The sequence below is a fragment of the Sminthopsis crassicaudata genome, chromosome 5 (assembly GCF_048593235.1).
Source record: "Sminthopsis crassicaudata isolate SCR6 chromosome 5, ASM4859323v1, whole genome shotgun sequence".
Lineage (NCBI taxonomy): Eukaryota > Metazoa > Chordata > Mammalia > Dasyuromorphia > Dasyuridae > Sminthopsis > Sminthopsis crassicaudata.
The window spans coordinates 282,216,547-282,237,260 of NC_133621.1; the positions used below are offsets into that span (position 1 = coordinate 282,216,547).

The window sequence follows — 20,714 nt, forward strand, 5'->3', positions numbered from 1 at the left end:
CTTATCACTGAGTCTACTACAATTCTATGTAATACAACTTCAACTGAGTTCTCACTGCTCCTTGGCAATCTTATTTTTGCTTTATCAACCCATTATCTTACTCTCTTCAAGGGCTCTTCTAAGTCTTTTTCCATCCCTCCTGTGGCTACTTCTCCCACTTTTTCAGATGAGAATCTTACCTTTTTATACAAAAAATTGAGGCCATTCTCCATGAGCTCCCTCTTCTCCCTTCTTCCTCATCTTCTTTCAGTCAGATGCCTACTGATATTATCACTGTCATAAGATGAAGTGGCCTTATTCCTTGCTAAGGCTTAACTGTTTAGGCGATTGCATTCCTTCCCATCTCTTCCAGCATACTTTCCCCTCCTGGCTTAATCCATACTACCTATCCTGAAAATAAACAAGCAACCCACTCTCATTTAATACTACTTCTACTACTATCACTCTCCCCTCTCCTCCCTTCCCCCCCATGATCACTGCTGCTACTGAATCCTATTATCCTGTATCTCTTGCCCTTTTTTTAACTAAGTTCCTTTAAAAGGCCAATTGTAATAGGTGTCTCTACTTTCTTTTCTTCTCATTTTTACCCTCTTATAATCTGGCTTCTCACCCTATCATTCCACCCAAACTGCTGTCTCCAGAGTTACTAATGACCTTCTAATTGCCATATCCAATGGTCTTTTCTCCATCCTTGACCTCTATGCAGTCTTTAACATTGTCACTTTCCCCTATTGATAATCTCTTCTCTTAAGGTTTTATGGATACCCACTTTCTAAGCTTTTATCTACCTACCTGTGACTGCTCCTTTGCTGAATCTTCATGTATGTCACTACCTCTAACTGTAGTCCTCTTCTCTTTCTATTCTTCAAATGGTGATGTTATCTGCTCCCTTGAATTTAATTATCATCTCTGCTGATGGTTCTCAAAACTACCTGTCTTGTCCCAAATTCTCTACTGATCTCCAATCTTGAATCTCCATTTGCTTTTTAGACATCTTAAAATCAGTATGTCCAAAGTAGAACTCATCATCTCTACCCCTAAACTTTCTTTGTTACTGTAAAGGACACCACATGTGAGGGATGATCTTCACTGTCTCTCAGTCCACCTCATCCTATCCCCCATTGCAAAGATCTGTTAATTTCATTCTTGCAGCATCTTTTAAATATCCCCTTTTCCTCTGACACTGCACTATTTGCCTCTAGTCTCTTCCCACTCAAATCCATTCTCTGTTCAGCTACTAAAGTGATCTTCCTTAAGTACAAGTCTGATCATTTCTCCTTTCTCTTCTGGATAAACTCAAATAGCTCCCTGTCCCCTCTAGAATCAACTTGTAGAATGCCTTACATCAGGGGTTCTCAAACTACGGCCCGTGGGCCAGATGTGGCCTGCTGAGGATGTTTATGCAGTCGCTGGATTATGGCAAATGGGCTGAGGGATGGAGACAGAGTGTGAGTTTTTGTTACTATAATCCTGCCCTCCCACAGTCTGAGGGACAGTGAACTGGCCCCTTATTTAAAAAGTTTGAGAATCACTGCCTTACATAACATAGTGCTTCCCCTGCTTCTTGCCACCAACATTTCCACTCTTGTTACTCCTTTCTGCCATTCCCTCTCTGATCCAGTGATATCAGCCTCCTGGCTGTCCTATAAACAAGGTACCCCAGATCTCTTGATTGCAAGCATTCTCTCCAAGTGTTTACCATCTATTCCACTACTGACCTCCCTTGCTTCCTTCACACCCATAATTCCAAGGCCTTCTCTCTGATAATAAATTTCCCATTTATCATATTTTCTAGCTTACATGCTGTCTTCTCCATTCAATTATGAACTCTCATTGAAGATGGGTTTTTCCCTTTCTTTGCCCAGTACTTAGTACAATGCCTAGCACAGAGCAGGCAATCAGTAAATATTTATTGATTGGTTGATCCTAACCTGATGAGGTTTTGGGTTGGGGGGTAGGGGTTTTTTGGGGGGGTGGTGGTGGTATTATTGCCTTTCCCCAGTTACATGTAAAAAACAATTTTTAACATTTTTTTTTAAACTTTGAAATCCACATTTTCTTTATTCTCCTCTTTCCAACACCCCCTACCCCCATTGAGAAGGTTAGTAATTTGATATAGGTTATACATGTTTAATCATGCAGAACATTTCCATATTAGTGTTGTTATGAAAGAAAACTTAGATTGGGGGGAAAAACTTCAAGAAAAATAAAGTTTAGAAAGGATGCTTCATTCTATTCAGACATTACTTCTTTGGGGGTACATTTGCTTCAGACTTCTTGGGCCATTGTATTAATGAATAGCTGTCATTCACAGCTGATCATCTTACAATATTAGTTACTTTGTATACAGTACATTTCACTTTGCATCAACTCATGGAAGTCTTACCAGATTTTTCTTGTTTTCCTTCCTCCCCCCCCCCCAATAGTATTTTGTTTTCCCAAACATATGCAAAGATAAGTTTTCAACTCTGCTAGACTTTATGTTCTAAATTTTCCCACCTTATCTCTCCCTTCTTCAACACTAATTAGCAATCTGATATAGGTTAAATATGTATACTTGCTCTAAACATATTTCCATATTTATCATATGTAAGAAAAAGTCAAGACTAAGAGAAAAGACCATGAGAGAGAAAACAAACAACAAAAAAGTGAAAATACTTTGCTTTGATTCACATTCACTTCTAATCCCAAGTCTATTGGAATTTCCTTGAATCCCTGCATTTCTGAGAAAAGCCAGGTCCATTACAGTTGATCGATCATTCCATAATCTTGTTCCTGTATACTTGTATCTTGTATCTGTGTAACAGTATTAGTTCATGTAAGTCTCTCCAGGTCTTTCTGAAATCAGCCTGATTATCATTTCTTTTAGAACAATAGTATTCAATTACATTCATATATCATAACTTATTCAGCCATTCCTCAACTGATGAATATCCACTCAAATTCCAGTTCCTTCCCACTACAAAAATAGCAGCATAGCATAAAGGTAACTTTTTTTTAAAGGTTCTGCCGTGGAATTCAAAATCACTCATTTAGAAAGTTTTTGAACCCAGGACCAGCAAACTCAAATTTAATTTAGTGATATAAGTAAGACGTCTAATAGAACTGAGATTAGCAGATTTGATTGTTTGGCATTAGTTTGAATTATAAATCCATTAAATTAATTTTCACAGATTTATGGAATTTTTCTAATTATTACCTACTAAATCTGGTTATTAATCTTGGTTCTTGACTATCCAAATCATATGATTTAGTTTTTATTATTGATAATTAAAAAAAAATTTTTTTTCCCCTCAGTTTTCATGTAACTACTATGTTATTCTCAGCAGATGCCCCAAAGTAAGGTTTGGGGACTTGGAACCCTCCCCAGCTGTAAATGAATTTTCACAGAATTTTTTTGCTGAATTTTATTCTCTAGACAAATTTCTCTCTTTTTTTTTTAAATTAAAGCTTTTTATTTACAAAACATGCATGGGTAATTTTTAAACATTGACTCTTGCAAAACCTTCTGTTCCAAATTTTCCCCTTACCCCCTCTCCTAGATGGCAGGCAGTCCAATATATGTTAAATGTTAAACTGTAAGACATCTCTAAATAACTGAGTTGTCACATTTATGCAAAATGAAGTCTAATAATTATTGTTTGAACCAGATTTAGATGCTTAAATCTCCATAGATACTTTACAATACTGGGTCATATTTGCCTTATCATTTAATTGTTATTTCCTATAATTTGCAATGTAAATCCATGAATTTTTTTTATTTTTTTTTTTAAGATGGAGATGGTGATGGAGATGGAGCAGCAGGAAAGAAGAAGAAAAAGAAGAAGAAAAAGAAAGGACGTGAGTTTCTAAACTTGGTTTTATTTGATAAAACTTAAGCAGTTGACTGACAGTGTTGGATTTGGGGCTGGTCTAGAACTTCTTCCCTTAGTGTGTCTTATAGACTGTAAAAATCACATAACTTCTCATGTTGTGTATGATTCTCATCTCTAGCCTTCCAGAAATCCTTCATTGAAGACCATAGCATTGAAGGCCTTCTTTCTCTGAATATTCTCTGGAAACTCCAGAGCAGCATTTGAGCTATTTATCTGGCTTGGTCTATGTTAAGGAAGTAATGCAGAGTTTTTCCCAACATAAAATTTAGTAAAATTAATAACATTACAATAGCAACTTTTGTTGGGGTAACTTTTTTGGGGAGAATATTATAGACTTTTTACTATGAGAAAAATTTTAGGGAAGCAAGATTGTACAGGTTAAGACACTGTCAGGTTTTCTTTTTTTTAATTGTACCTGCTCCATCTATAAAAAGTATTTGATCACATGTTCATTTATATATATATATGAATTTGCAAATCACTTACAGCTATTGTTATATTGCTAAGTTATAAACATGTAGAAATAGAAATTTGATGACATGCAAGATGAAAATAATCTGTTACTAGTTTTAAAAGCCTTTTTGCTCAGTAAAATTGTTAGTATTGGTGAAAAGAATGTGATTGTGCTTCATACTTTTCAGTGATCTTTGGTTAATTGTGATACAACCATTTGAAGGTTTGGTTCATGTAGGTTTGAATTTTTGGTTTTTTCTTTGTTTTTAATGTTTTTGGTAATAAATACATTTATGTCTTTACTAATACAATTTTTCTTGCAAAGTAATCAAAAAGTAATGCCCTTGGAGCAGCTAAGTAGACCAGTAGATAGAGCACCCTGCTTGAGGACCTGAGTTCAAATCTGGTTTCAGACATTTAACACTTCCTAGCTATGTGACCCTGGGCAAGTCACTTACCCCTATTTGCCTCAAAAAAAAAAAAAAAAAAAAAAAAAGTAATACCCTTTTTAAACGGCTTCTAAAATCTTTGGAGAGATTTTAAAAGACTAGAAAATTCCATCTCCAAGTTTTTTAAGTGTTCAGGGGACATGAGAGTTTCTGTATATGATACTCATCATTTTTGGCAACAGATGCTTAGTTTTTAAGATACCTTGCTTTTGCTAATTGTGACAGCTTTATAGGATTCTTTTTAAGGTATTTTTTCTTGTTGTGAAACCTAGTTTAATTAAAACTACATAATAAAATCTCTACTCAAAACACATGCACATATATTTTATAGACTGAAGTGCTGTAACATGTGCTGAAAGTGAATGAAGGAGGGTGCCATCTTCACCCGTATGGGTAGTGGAACTCTCACTCTTTCCTCAGGCTCCCTTGAGAGTGATAGGTGATGAAATAAGAGTGTTGATTTTTAACCTGTGTGCTAAATATTGAAAAGTACATATAGGATTTCTAATAGATTTTTTCCCTATACCACAATGGATTGTTTATATCTTATGGTACATGCACCCCACTTTAAAAACCATTAGCATAATGTAAAAAGCACCTCTTTGTAAGCCCTCTGGTGTACATTTGGTACAGCATTCTTAAGAAAACATTATGCTCACCTGCAGGCACTGAAGCCAGATTCTAAAGGACTACAGGAGGGAAGAAAAAGGGTAAGAATATGGTAGGGCAAAAGGAAGCATTTTTAGATGACTTGTAAGCTTTGGACTTGAGGACTTGAACCACTGACTAAGAAATGGTAGACTTCTGGAACTATTGAACCATTTCAGTATTGATGTAGTCAATTAAAGAAAACCAGAAGACAAAAGTATTTTGCAACCAACTGGAAGGAGAGCTTAAGATTTTCTCCTTGGAGAAATTTAAAAAAAGAAAAAAAAAAAAAAAAAAAAGATTGCTATTATGGAAGCTATTGAGCTGAGAAAGAAGAGTTTGAGAATTTTGTGTAGAAACTAGATTGAGACTTTGTATAAAAACTAAGCCATTTAAGCTGTGATACTTAATGACTTCACTGTGAAAGTGGGCCTGGAGAAGATAGCAAAAAATGCTGAAATGCTTGATAACTGGCCAGGTTTGAGAGGAAGAAGCCAAAAGCTTGTAGATGATTCAGAAGCTTATCTTTATATATCATCAATACTTATTTTCAGAAGACAGATGAAAGATTTTAGACATTGTAACATTGAATATCACAGAATATGAAGTTGTATCTTGAAGTAAGTGTTACTGATGGGTAAGTGTCAGTTAGCAATAACAATATTAGATTGTTATTATTAGAATGTTAGATATTGGCCACTTAGACCAAATTGAACCATGTCAGCATTGAAAGAAGAAAGACTGAAGAAAAGTTACTGTACACAATTGCAACAGCCTCATCTAACTAATGCATATCAGTTGTTGGGAAAACACAGAAGCTATTGGCCTCAGTTATCATTTCTCATAGAAATCTAACTTAATCTAAAAGTCTCAGGAGGCCAAAAGATTCTCAGATCATTAATGACAAGTGAGGCATAAAATGAGGAAGAAAGCATACTTGGTAAAGGTGTTAGCAGCTGTTATGGACAGTATCTTATACAAGTTCCACATGGAAGGATTTCCTGTAGATGTTGAAAAGATAGTATTTATGAGTGATTGTGAGCTGATTTTTATCTAGCAGTAAAGCCTGAGAACATGATCAAGCCCTTCTTAATACTTATTCAAGAGACTGATTTTTTTTACAAGTTATACAGAAAAACCAAATGTATGGAAGTTGACTTTTAAACATGTTGTGATATGGAATAGATTGTTCTTTGAATTAGGACTTCAATAATTATTTGTTATAGGGACTGCTGGTGGACAGTGAGTTGGGTCTAAAATTGAATGAGGGAGACAGTGTAGAGATTGTATTTATAGATTAAAAAAAATTTTTTTTAAAGAACATAATTCTACCCATTGACTTTCAAAATTGCCCTGCCTGTGATTCCTACTGCTGTTCACTGTAATTTTTTAAATGGTGTTAGAGTGGCCCTCCTTTTCTTTTTTTTTGGAGGGAGGAAGTCCTATTTTTTTTTTTTTTCTTCCAGGGAAAAACAAGAAAAAGAAAGAAAATATCTTTTCTGATAAACAAACCTAGCAACAAAACTCATCCACATAGTGATGTTGTCAAAAATTCCATCTGTCTTTCTGTGTCTTATGTCCATAGTTTTGTCAGGAGATAGGTGATATGCATCATACCTTCCAGATTTAGCGCTCCCTCCCTCTCCATCTTTGAAGTTCATTTCAGAGTGCCTATTTTCCAGTCTGGAGTGTACCTTCCGAGTGCTGTGGCTTTTGGTATCTTATCTCTCCTTAGTACTTCTAAGCTCCAAACCCTGTTATATTCTCAGGAAAGCCTGTAGCTAGTTGCCTCCGGACACAGTCTTACAGGCTGCAAATTTCCTTTTTCTGATGTTGCCCTGGGAAATAATGGCATTGACTTTGTTGATAGAAGGCAGATCCTGTTGCCTCTGAGCCCCTAAATTTCTTGGCAATCTCTTGTGCAGTTGCAAAGCAGAAGTTACTTTAGTTTCTCATATTTATTGATCATTATTTGATTCAGTGTGAACTAAAGGGTTTGGTTAGACTATGTACATTTCACTGGGTGATCTGACTCCCTTCAGGTAGCCTTCTTGTAAGGAAAACTTAGATTGGATTTGAGAAATTACATATTTCAAACAAGTCCAAAGACCCATCTTTTCAATATAGATATTGCCCCACAATCTCTGAGGAATTTATTTTGATAGTTGCAGACTATCAAAAGGTCATTGGAGAATTTGCATGGTGGGCACAAATAAGCTATTGCATATTTATATCTTAATCAAGAGAAGTGGTCTAAAGGATACTGTTGAAACTAATTGGGAAAGAAGTTGGGTCAGTCATCCTGCTGTCCTCCACTGAGAATACCAGAGGAGAGCTTGAGGGCTTCATGGGTACCTCAGTCTAGAATAACTTGGAGAGAAGACTTCTTTTCTGGTTCATTGAATGGATCCACTATAATTTCAGTGAAACATCTGAAGAATGTGGCTTGTAATATGAACTAATGGAAATAATGCCCAGACGAATTCGCTGAAGTATTAAAGAGAACTCTGATTATTTCATGAGTTACAAAAATGATCTGATAACTGTGAAAATAAAATCAAAACAACCAACAAGGAAAAAAATAAACAATCCAAAAGGAGTAAAACAATGCTATAAACAGTTTGATATTAATAAAGCAAAATCTCTTTTCACTGACCTCTAGGAAAAACTAAGAAAACCTTGTTACTGTAGTGCCCTAGTAAATTACAAAATGCAAAATATGGTTTTGTTTGATGTTCCTAATAACTCTTTTGATTCACAACTGTTATTTCCATTTTTAGAGATGAAGAAACAGACACTTCAATAAGCATCTGAGGCTGTGATCAGTGTTTTAGAGAGCTAGAAAATTAACTCAATGCAATATATATATATATATATATATATATATATATATATATATATATATATATATCCTTAACAAAGTCTATGGGGTTTTTTTGTTTGTTTTCCTTGGGGAAAAAAGTAATGTAAATCAAATTAGATTTTAAACATAAGTAGAATTTTTTTGTAAAACAAATCACTACATTGCATTTCATTTACTGTGAATCTGGGTTTTAGCATACTGGTTTAGGACAAAGTTGGACATTTATGGTCAGTAAAAATGAAATTTATATAAAATTCTTGGGTGAAATGTGCTTTTTCTCCAAAGGCAAATTAATATTGAATGTGTCATTTTATACTTAAAATCTGTTGGTTTTATTTCCAGTAGGCTTTATCTTTTTGTTGTTTACCTGATATAGGATAAACATGATCCCCATGGCTAACCATCTCTTTCTTCTTTCTAGCTCAGCTGCTGTGTAATGAGAGCAAAAGGATACAAAATAGACATAGGTAGAGGCCTGGCTGAGGTAGTCTTGTCTTGATAATAAACTGTAATAGTTTTATTTGTCTTCCACAGCGAAGATACAGACAGACCCACCCTCAGTTCCCATATGTGACCTGTATCCCAATGGTGTATTTCCAAAGGGCCAAGAATGCGAGTATCCCTCAACACAAGATGGGTGAGTAGTGTGTTTTATTTCAGATCGCCCCTATGTCCTCATTGACATAGGGAACTCCAGGGAAAGAAAGTCCTTCCATGGGTTCAGATTAGCACTTTCTCTGCTGACAGTTTCTACATTTGGACTCTTCTTAATTGATTTTCTCGTCACATTGGCCTATAGTGGGGGGTGCTATGTGAGTCATAAATCAGTCCATTTTTATATACTTTAATACTCAGGCTAATTTTTCTTTTCTATGTAATGGTATTCTTGAAATCTAGCACTTTACTCATTTAAATATTTAATATTTATTGCAGTCTAAGTGTAGCTTCACTGTATTCAAACATATATTGGTTCATGTCTTTCAAAAAGCTTATGGTCTATTACAGAATTGTCTTTTATGAGAGGATTAATTTATATTTTGAAATAGATACCATAAGCTGAGAATGGTAGTCTGCCTTCTGTTAATAGTTCTATAAAAGTGGCACATGATCACAAGGTCAGTGTGACTATAAAGCAGAAGACTGGACATCCATTTCTGACTAGCCAAAGCTGTTATTTGATGTCTTTCATCTTTGTGATGTCAAAGGAGGTATTTGGAACCTGAAGAGTGAGATTGATGAACTGCTGAGGGCAAGGGAAGTAATTGTGTTGATTGCCTTCTCCCTTGTAACAAAGTGTTGGACCTTTGAGGGGGAACTAGACCAGTGAGGATAAAAGATGATAAACTCTCTTGTATCTTCTTTGAGCAAGTGTACAGGGTCGATACTCCTCAGGAATCTTTTTGCTGCTGTTGGACATGGAGAGCCTACTTTTCCTCCTTCACTCACTGGCCAAAGAATTCATCTTATTGTGCCTTAGTTCTTAGATCATTTGCATTACTGTTCTCTGTGCCAGATACTGTGCTGCATGTGGGGCTTACAAAGACAAAAAAGCAAAGTGTTCTATTCTACTTTGAATGGAGTATATGTAGGTATATATACATATATGCAAAGTAAAAATGCAAGAATCTGTTGGGGGAGGCATTGCCAGATCAGGTGCTCAAAAGAGGTTGGTAAGGAGATTTTAAAGGAAATTAGAGATCCCATTCCAGACTGGAGAGCAGCCTTGCCAAATTGTTGTTGCTTTACTGTGAATTCTTTTAAACTTAACCTATCTCAATGTATTTGCAATTAAAAAAAGAGAACAAAAGGGACACCCTTAGAAATAGCCTACTATTTTACTCTGTCATGCCAAATTTACCACAGTAGGTGAAATAAATGGAAAGAGTGATGGGATATTCCTGCAGTGTGTTCCCCATTTTCTCAAGCTGCTCCCTAGCTAGGATTTATATATTTTGTATCATTATAACATATATTATAATGTATATGATATGTTTTCTTTCAGTTTTCATAAATTCTATTTTGGTGTCTCATCACAGCATAGACATGATTTCATGCTAGCAAGCTGTGATAGTAGAGCATGAACTTCATATCTTCAGAGTATTGACATGTTTATCCACATAGGAAAGACTAAAAGTGATTGGGGAATATCTGTTCAGATTTTAGTATTCATCGAGTCTGTTCATAAGGGTTTATGTATTTGGGACAGGCAAAGTTGCCGGTCAGTGAGGTGAGTCCAGAATTATATAGACTTCAGTTGTATTACTTAGAGAAAATTGCCAGCTTTTTACTAACTCCAACCTTGTAGTCAAGAAAGAGCCATTTTTCAGTTCTAACATGATAGTTCTATGAGATAGCAATGAGACACTTCTGCCTTAGGAAAACTAAAAATATGTCATAACAAATAAGGAAATGGGAAATTGCTGAAATATATAGCCATTGAGGAATTGCAAAGAATACCCTCAAGGGATTCTATGATTAGGATTGAAAATGGGCTGGTCATGTAAGAGTGAGTTGATGACAAGAGAAATTGTCATCATCAACATGGCTAATGGAAGAGAATTTCCAGTGTGTTAGTTGAGTCCCTTGTCCACTCGTTGGAGGGTGTATGGAAGGGATGGGCTTGGAACGGTTTTGAATTGCACCATTTGAGGGAACTTGTTAATCTGTAAGATCATAGATCCATTTAGGGAGACTTTATTGTGAATCTAGTCATCAGGAAACATAAAACATTTAGTTTATAAAGAATAGAAAGTAGAATTGGTTTGGGTTTTTTAAAAGACATTAAATGTAAAAGGTAGTGACAATTTTTTCTTCTGTGCATTTTTAATTATTTTATTAAAGCTTTTTTATTTTTAAAACATTCATGGTTAATTTTTCACATTAACACCCTGCAAAATCTTGTGTTCAAATTGTTCCTCCCACCCCCTCTCCTAGATGTCAAGTAATCCAATATATGTTAAATATGGTAAAAATATATGTTAAATTCACACACATTTATGCAATTATTCTGCTGCACAAGAAAAATCAAGTCAAAAAGAAAAAAAAATAAGAAAATAGAATGCAAGCAAACAATAAAAAGAGTGAAAATTGTTGTGATCCACACGCAATCTCCACAGTTCTGAGTGCAGATAGCTCTCTTCCATCACATTGGAACTGGCCTGAATCACCTCATTGTTGAAGAGAGCCGCATTCACTAGAATTGATCTTGTTGTTTTGCCATGTACAGTGATCTGGTTCTGCTCATTTCACTCTGCATTAGTTCCTTTAAGCCTCTCCAGGCCTCTCTGAAATCCTTTTAAGTCATTCCATTACATTCATGTACCATAACTTATTCAGCCATTCTCTAATTGATGGGCATCCACTCAGTTTCTAGTTTCTAGCCACTATAAAAAGGGCTGCTACAAACATTTTTGCACATGTGGATCCCTTTCCCTCCTTTAAGATTTCTTTGGCATAAGCCCAGCCTTCTGTGCATTTTTTGTTGTTGTCCTTTTGTTGCTGAGGCTATTGGGGTTAAGTGACTTGCTTAGGGTCACACAGCTAGGAATGTTTTCTGTGCATTTTTAAAAGGATTTTATGCCTTTTTTTTCCCCCTCTCCATATGTCACTTCTTTGTAAACTTTTCTTATTAAGTCTGTCAAGTTAAACAATTCAGCCCATTGGCCACAACTGGCCTCAGCTGTCATTCTTCTCTCTCAGACTTTTAAATCATGGTTGGTTGATGCTTTGTCCGGAGTTCAGGAGTCATTCCCTTCACAGAATGATGGTGGTCATGGAGATAAATTGTTCTCCCTGTTCAATTCATTTGACTCTATGTCACTTTAAAGTCCTCATGCTTTTCTCTGAATCCATGCATGATGTGAATCATTTCTTAGGCAATAGAAGGACCCGTACATTCACACACTACACATATATACATGCCCCAGTTGAGTCACCTTTTGTTAGTTTTTGGCCCTAACCACGAGATACTATAGAAATGTTCTGGTAGATGTGTATTCTTCCCTTCTGTCTTCTATCCCCTTAGGTTATATATCACTTCAGGTAATGAATAGGAATAAGGTATTATGAGTTTTGGGGTATAGCTTCCAGATGCATGAGTTGATACAGATGCATGAACTTCCACCCTGGCATTCCTTTACCTTTCTTCTTATGACTCCTTGGGGAAATTTTACACAAATTGTGGTGTGTGTGGTGTTTTTTTTTTTTTTTTTTTTTTTTTTTAAATAACTTTCTATATAGGATTGGTAGGGCTTGTAACTTTGTTGGTACTTTCTGAAGTTTGGTCTTCTCTTGCCTTGTTCTAATTTCTGGATTTCTAATGTCAGGTTTTAGAATGGTTTTCTTTTTATGCCTTGATATTTGTTGAAATTTTCCTGTAATATATTGGTCCAGGCAACTGGATTTCTGTACCAGATGAGAAATAGAACAATAATACTGCTAAACATTTGCAGTTTCAAAACATTCTTTCTCATACTTATGGCCCAGTGGTAAATAGCATCTGATTTGACACACATGATAGTTTATAAAATAGATAATTTCAGTGCTAGAAATTTACCAGGATTATCTGGGTGGTAACTCTGTTATGACTCTGGAGCAGCCAGATCAGGAATAGAAGATAGCACAAAACCAAAACCCCTCTGCTTCTTTTTGGTGTCTTTTTGTGCCATTCTAGAGAGAAGTTTTTACGTTGATTCTGGCTCTTTATTAGCTTGCATTGCTGTGCCAGAAGTCTGTGAAAAAGGAGAGGAATTTAAGGAAAGCTAAGATTACTTTAAAACAAAAAAAGTTTAGCTTTATAAAAGCTTCATTTATGTGGATATCCACTCACTTAAGTGGAACCAAGTTTCTGGTTTTTTTTCAGTCTCACTGAAATTTATTGAGTTTGTTTCTGGATTTTCTGTACAGCGCCACATGGCATCTGAGTTATAAAGTACATTCAAAAAAAGAGAAATCCTAATGATTGATCTTGTTTTATTTTTTACTCTGAGTAATGGGGTACAATGTTGTGAAAGAAGGCTGACTGGAGAGTACCAGCCTTGATTCTCATGCTGTTGAACAATTAGTTCATCTTTCTGGGCAATAGTTTCCTCATTTGTAAAGCAAGAAGTTTGTGTCAAATGACATTTAGGATTGCTTAGAAAGCTCTGAATCCGGGATTCTGTTCCCTTGAAGTTTAACTGGGTGCTGAAGGTGTCCTAGTAGCGTCCCTCTCATAAATTGTGCCCACAGTGCAGCGACACCCAAAAAACACATGCTATTTGTCTCAGTGGAAATCTGCCCATGCTATTGGAAGAAATAAATACAAGTGTGTGAGCCTTTGGCAGATTTTTTTTTTTTTTTTTTGACATATTCTTTCAGGCACAGGATATCTCTTGAAAAATCAAAAAGAGTCAATAGACTTGTCATTCAGTAGTTTCAGTCATGTCCGACTTTCATGACCCAATTTGGGGTTTTCTTGGCAGATATACTGGAATGGTTTGTTGTTTTCTACTTCAGCTCATTTTAGCCTAAGAAGAAAGTTAGGCAACAGGTTAAAGTGACTTGCCCTGAGGGCAGATTTGAACTTGCATATTCCTGATTCCAGTCTTTGCACTCTATCCATTGTACAACTCTGTTGCTGCCTCATTTCTCTAGTCTTGAATATTAAAGCTGAAAGAAACCAACCCTCTTTTTGTTCACTGAGGCTCAATTCAAAGAATTGATCTGTCATAGGTTACCCCTCTAGTAAGTTTCTGAGACCAGATTCAAACTCAGAAGAAATCTTCCTAAATCTGAACCTTGCACTCTATCCACTGAGCTACCTAGCCATCCAACTTATAAGAAGTTGTTGCTCGATCAATAAATGATCAAAAAAAAAAAAATGAAAAGGTAGTTTTCAGAAGAATTTGTACTTCTGTAATAATGATTTAAACTTTTTTATATGACAAAAAGCTATTTGTAGTCATAAAAAAAGTTTAAATCACTATTACAGAAGTGCAAATTAAATCAGTTCAGAGGTACTTGCTCACACCTATTAGACTGGTTGATAGAAAAAGAGAATGATGAATGTTTGAGAGGATATGGGAGAATAGGGAAATTAATGTACTGTTGGTGTTGTGAACTGGTCCAGCCATCCTGGAGATCTATGCCCAAAGGACTGTACAACTGTGTATATATCCTTTGATCCAGCAATATACCACCACTAGGACTATATCCCTAAAACATCAAAGAAAAAGGAAAAATACCATATGCACAAATATTTATAGCAACCCCCTTTTTTTTTTCCTGGTGGTAAAGAATTGGAAATTGAGGAGATAGCCATCAATTGAGCAATGGCTTTCCAAGTTGTATTATGTGATTTTGACTACTGTGCTGTAAAACTAACATAGTTTCATAGAGAAGACTTTTACAATAAGCAGACGTGGAGCAGAATGAGGAAAACATAGCAATATTGTAATGATGATCAACTGATCAATGTAATGATTCAAGACAATTCTGAAGGACTCATGATGAAAAGTGCTCTTTACATCTAAAGAAAAAACAGATTTGAGTCTGAATGCTGAAAATTTTCTTTATTTTTCCTGAGGTTTGTTTTTTGTTTTGGTCTGTTTTCTTCTGCAACATAGCTATTATGGAATATGTTTTGCATAATTGCACATGTATAATCTGTATCAAATCACTTACCTTCTTGGGGGGGGAGGTGGTAAAGACAGAGGGGAAAGAATTTGGAACTCGGAATTTTAAAAAACGTTAATTTTTTTACTTGAAATTAAAAGATGTTTATGTATGTATTTGTTAAGGCTTTTTATGTTCAAAATACGCATTGATAATTTTCAACCTTCACCCTGGCAAAATCTTGTTCCAAATTTTTTTCTCCCTCCTTTCCCCCCCACTTCCTCCCCTAGCTAGCAAGTAATGTAGTTCCACAGTAATCATGCTGCACAAGAAAAATCTTATCAAAAGGGGAATAAAATGAGAAAGAAACCAAAATGCAAACTACAACAAAAAGTGAAAACATTATGTTGTGATCTACATTCAGTTTCTATGGTCCTCTCTCTGGGTGCAGATGGTTCTTGGAACTGGTCTGAATCAAGTCATTGTTGTAAAGAGTCACATTCATCAGAATTGATCATTGTATAATCTTGTTGTTGCAGTGTACATTGTTCTCTTGGTTTTACTATTTCACTTAGCATCAGTTCGTGTGTCTCCAGACCTCATCATTCTGCTGATTGTTTCTTATAGAATAATATTCCTTAATTTTTGTATACCATAACTTATTCAGCCATTCGCCACTGCAAAAAGAGTTGCCACAAACATTTTTGCACATGTAAGTCCTTTCCCTTTTTTATAATCTCTTTAGAATATAAGCCCAGTAAAAATCTTGCTGGATCAAAGGGAATGCTCAGTTTGATTGCTCTCCAGAATGGCTGGATCAGTTCCTAACTATACTAACAATGTATCAATGTCCCAGTTTACCCACATTCCCTCCATCATTCATCACTGTCTTTAAGGAAAAAATATATTATCTATTTTGCAGGATATTCTCAACATTTTTGTGAATTTTTTTTGTCTTAAAATTATCCTTTATAAACAACAAATAAGTAGTTGGGGAAGCAGTTCAGCAGAACCAACCAACACATTTAACCTATCCTGATAGTAAATGCAATTCTCCACATCTATAATCTATCACCTCTGCAAAAAATGGGGGCAGGTCTGTTTGTCCTTTCTACACCACTCTTGCTGATTATGGTAATGGTGTTCATTTTGTTGTTTCTACTGATTTTACAAACTGGTTACTTTACAAATCTGCCTTTTGCTTCTTATTGTCATTTACTTTATAACTTTTGACAGAATAGCTTTCATACCCTTCACACACACCCCTCCCCCACTTAGCCATGTTGAAACTGACATCGTTTGTAGTGGGCCCTTTTTGAGGCTCCCCCTCCATCACTTTTTCCTGGTTTGTGGGTTGTCTTCAAATGGTGGCCCATTTTGATTCTACTTCTTCCTTTGGCTCGCTAAATGATGGTATTTTCTTTCATTCTTATCCCTGGCCACTGTTAAATAGACGTTCTTAGAACACTTCCCAGATTCCTGGTTCTATAGCTTTATGCTGATACTAATCTAAGAGCAATATTTGTTGCTGTGTGATTAATCTTTCTTTACCCATTGGAATAGTAATTTCCCCAAAAGCTAACGCCTAGAGAATTTGTAATATTTGACAAAAGATATCTTTTTTTTAAAAAAATGTAATCCAGAAGATCCATTTTTTAGTGGATTATTGTTCCTAGTTTATAATTTCTAAGACCAAATTAGTATACTGGATGTGGATGGCCTTTGAGATCCCTTCATGTCTACAGTGTTAGTTCTGTGATTTTAAATTTAATTAGGAAAGATCTGAAAGAATCTTATTTGCATGAGATTTTTTAGCAAATTGAAAGAAAATTGGCTAATGTTATAGAGGTTCTAAATTTAAACAATAGTATTAATTTAATTTTTAAAGGCGAACAGCAGCTTGGAGAACCACCAGTGAAGAAAAGAAAGCCTTAGATCAGGCCAGTGAAGAGATCTGGAATGATTTTCGGGAAGCCGCGGAGGCACATAGACAAGTGAGAAAGTATGTGATGAGCTGGATCAAGCCTGGGATGACGATGATAGAAATCTGGTAAGTCTAGAGGCCTCTGTTGTAGCATCTCAAGGACCCCAGAGGACTGACTGCTGAGCAGGATCACAAAGACACCATAAATGGCCCAAATATGATCTGTAAACGATGGAGACAAGAACAGTGGTTTGCTTGACTAGACTTCCCTGGTACAAGGGATTGCTATTTTAGTGCAGGTGAACTTAATAGGGAGTGGTGATAAAAAAAGAAATCATAAAATTATTTTAGAAAAAAAGACTTAGGAAAATCCAAATTAAATTTCGTATAAATTTTTTTTTTTTTGTGACTTTGGTTGTGTAAGTCCAGTTTTTAGCACACTTTCTATATTAGAAATCCTTTAAGTGTGATTAAGATGAAAATGAGAAAAGATAATAGGGTTGAAGAATATCAGTCTTCCTAGAGCTTTGAGACTGACCTACCAAGTTTCCTTTGGGACAGTTTTCTTCTGGATTTCCTAATGTTGTACAGGATAGAGTGAAATAAGGGAAAAGCACTTATAAATCATTTGAATGGAATTGTTTTTTAAAGTTAGAAACCCGAGCAGACTAGTTGGTCCAGTCCATTGCCCATGTAGTTCATAAAGCCAGAGGAAGAAAAAAAGAAGCAAAGATCATTGTAGCTCCAAGTTTCCTGACCTCAAGAAAAATTAATAGATATTCCTATCAATTATTCATCAAAGCAATTAATGCATAAAATTAGTAGAGGTAGGAGAGCAACTTATGTGTGTGTACATGTTTCTTGGAGAGATAAGTTATAAATTAAGTTTTTGTGGGGTAATTTTCTAAGGGTGTATTTATCTTTTTTAGCTGTGTGGTTAGTTTTTTATATGTACTGCCCATTCTTTGTTTTAGTGAAAAACTGGAAGATTGCTCCCGTAAGCTAATAAAAGAGAATGGCCTGAATGCTGGCCTTGCCTTCCCCACAGGCTGCTCCCTCAATAACTGTGCAGCCCACTATACTCCCAATGCTGGAGATCCCACAGTCTTGCAGTATGACGACATATGCAAGATAGATTTTGGAACACACATCAGCGGTGAGTGGTAAACAGTTATTTATTTGTGTGACAGTGGTAAAGGACCTTCCTAGAGACAGGGGCAAGCAATGGACCTGTGATTTCAAACAATCTCTTCATCTTGGTCCAAGAAATAAGACCTAACAAGGGCAGCTCTGCTGCACATTAGACTTCAAATAAAGCCCTTAGACAGTCTGACTTTAATCTCTGCTAATGCTACTGAAAGAAGGAATCGATTCTGCTCCAAGTATACTGTAATGGGAAATATCCTTAACACTCAAAGCTTATGCCTTTTGAAAGGCATGTGTTTTATTTTTTGAAGCTGGCTCTCTCCCCACCTCCTCAAAGCTGGAAGTGATCCCTTGTTTATGGGTTTTTGCTTGATCTATTTCTAATCTGAGACAGCTCAATTTTGGAACTCAGATTTAAAATCTTAAAAAATGGAAGTTAAAAACTATTTTTGCATGCAATTGAAAAAATAAAATACTACTGAATTTTTTAAAAATTTAAAAATAAAGCTAAAATTAGGAAGCCCTCCATTATATATTGGTTGAATGACCTCAGGCAAGTCACTTAAGCTGTAGGCTAGCCCATATGCAACTTAAGACTTTTCTTGCCCAGAGATAGAGCATGAGTCCAAATGCAATAACAATGGTTTCCCAGAACAGTGACTGGAGTCCTGACTAGCTAATTGTGGAATTTGTGGCTTTGACTCTTGGAGGTGGGAGTGGAGTCTTCCCAGATGCTCAAACTGTGGAAGCTTTAATGTTACTGGGGTGAGAACGTAGATTTCCTTTGACATCATGGGGACCCTTCTAACCAAAGTGCATATCTTAAAACTGTGGATTGTATCTGCAGTTGGATTGAATGGAAAAAGGTTAAGAAGCCCTTGCAATGAGCCCTTAGTGCAGGCTCCTGATTGCTTTAGTCCCCCAGGTCACAACTGCCAAACTCAAAGTGATTTACCAGTCATTGAAGTAGGCATTAAAGTCTTTTTATATCATGCCTAGATGTTTAAAAAGATCAACATCTTTTGGGTTTAATTTAAATGTAGATTAGCTTATTCTTTTAGACTATCCAGATTTGTGGGCTAATATTTGGTTCATATTTGATTGTGGCTGCCTTCAACAAATCTTAAACATAATCAGTCTAGAGTATGTAATTTGTATTTTTTTTCCCCTGCAATGAGTGGACCTAGATTTATTGTATTAATTTATCTTTTTCTCCCATTGGTTGCTTTTTGTCTGCTGTTTTATTCACAGTTGCTACTTGAGGACAGTTGTATCTTCCAGATACCTGTTTCTACTTGCTTCTGAGGTTTGGTTCACACTCTAGATGGCTAGTTAAGGTTGATGGGGCATTTACCTCTATCACTATGAGCAGAAGACATAAGAACAGAAGGATGCCAAATTATCAGATAATCAGCCTCAGCAATTATAGAGAATCTTGGAATTTTGTCAGTAAAAAAGTAAAAAACTGGGGCAGCTAGGAGGTACAGTGGATAGAGCACCAACCCTGAATTCAGGAGGACCCGAGTTCAAATGTGGTCTCAGACAATTAACGCTTCCTAGCTGTGTGATCCCTGGGCAAGTCACTTAACCCCAAAAAGATTTCAGAAAGTAAAAAACCTAAATGAAAATTCTTTTTCAGGTAGGATTATCGATTGTGCTTTTACTGTCACTTTCAACCCCAAATATGACACATTGTTAAAGGCTGTAAAAGATGCTACTAACACTGGAATAAAGGTATGCAAATTCAATGTCCTACTTAACAAAAAGAATTGGGAGTGAGTTTTGTACTCTTCTTTCAGTTTAATGTGTTTGTATTCAGTGTGCTGGAATTGATGTCCGTCTTTGTGATGTTGGTGAGGCTATTCAAGAAGTTATGGAATCTTATGAAGTTGAAATTGATGGAAAAACATATCAAGGTATGTTGTTTTAGAATGCAAATAATGATCTTGCACAAAAGGCAATTTAAAAATAAAGCACCTCAAAACACTTGCTAGATTCATTTGGCCAAGAACTCTTCCTGAGCAGAATGAGACTAGAAAGGTCTAAGTCTCATGGAGTGTAGTAAAAAACACTGAAGGAAAAAAACTGGCTCTTGATTGTTGGGGATTTTCAAGAAGTCTTTGCCCTGTCTATAGTGTCTCCCAGTCAAGTTCTCATTGAAGATTAAAAAAATTAAGGCTTCATTGGCCACTTTTCATGGGAATAGAGGCGGCACGTTTTGAAACTGTCTTGGGGTGCTCATGCACCAAAAGAACTTGGTGTCTACATATGGCATGGGCTAAGAAGTTTTGTGTATCAGGAAAATTTAGCCCTAGTATTTTTCCCATAATAGTAGGCTTTCTAGAGTGATAAATTCTACACGTGAAGGGACATTGTCAGCATGATTCTTCTTGAGCTCCTTTCCTGCTATTATTATAATGGGCTAATCATATTCTATCAATTCTATCTTTGGTTATGATATAGTGAAGCCCATTCGAAACCTCAATGGACATTCAATTGGGCCTTATAGAATCCATGCTGGGAAAACAGTGCCCATTGTAAAAGGAGGAGAAGCGACAAGAATGGAGGTAAGTCATTTTACTATCTGCTCTGTAGATGACACTTTTTGTATTGAGCCTCAATGGTAATCTTGGCCAAATAAATATCTTGGTCTTTACCTGAATTTCCTTAGTCATTTCCCCAGCTACTGCTAACTAACAGTGGTGTTATTTATGAGATGCTGAGGTGGCTAGATCAGTTTCATTTAAACATTGATATTCCTC

At 35.9% G+C, this 20,714-nt stretch overlaps 2 protein-coding genes across 3 annotated transcripts in view; one reads left to right on the top strand and one right to left on the bottom strand.

The window, feature by feature from the left end:
- The window catches only part of METAP2 (methionyl aminopeptidase 2), a 40,815-nt gene that overhangs the window by 17,031 nt on the left and 3,070 nt on the right, over positions 1 to 20,714 (top strand). For both annotated transcript variants that reach the window (XM_074271298.1, XM_074271299.1), the window contains exons 3-9: positions 3,775 to 3,840; positions 8,823 to 8,925; positions 16,771 to 16,932; positions 17,781 to 17,962; positions 19,592 to 19,686; positions 19,772 to 19,868; positions 20,416 to 20,519. In XM_074271298.1, the coding sequence (XP_074127399.1) occupies positions 3,775 to 3,840; positions 8,823 to 8,925; positions 16,771 to 16,932; positions 17,781 to 17,962; positions 19,592 to 19,686; positions 19,772 to 19,868; positions 20,416 to 20,519 (809 nt within the window). The remainder of the gene's footprint in view (positions 1 to 3,774; positions 3,841 to 8,822; positions 8,926 to 16,770; positions 16,933 to 17,780; positions 17,963 to 19,591; positions 19,687 to 19,771; positions 19,869 to 20,415; positions 20,520 to 20,714) is intronic.
- Positions 13,601 to 20,714, bottom strand: part of USP44 (ubiquitin specific peptidase 44) — a 50,647-nt gene continuing 43,533 nt past the window's right edge. The window contains exon 8 of the transcript XR_012482795.1: positions 13,601 to 13,795. The gene's annotated coding sequence lies outside the window, so the exon portion shown is untranslated. The remainder of the gene's footprint in view (positions 13,796 to 20,714) is intronic.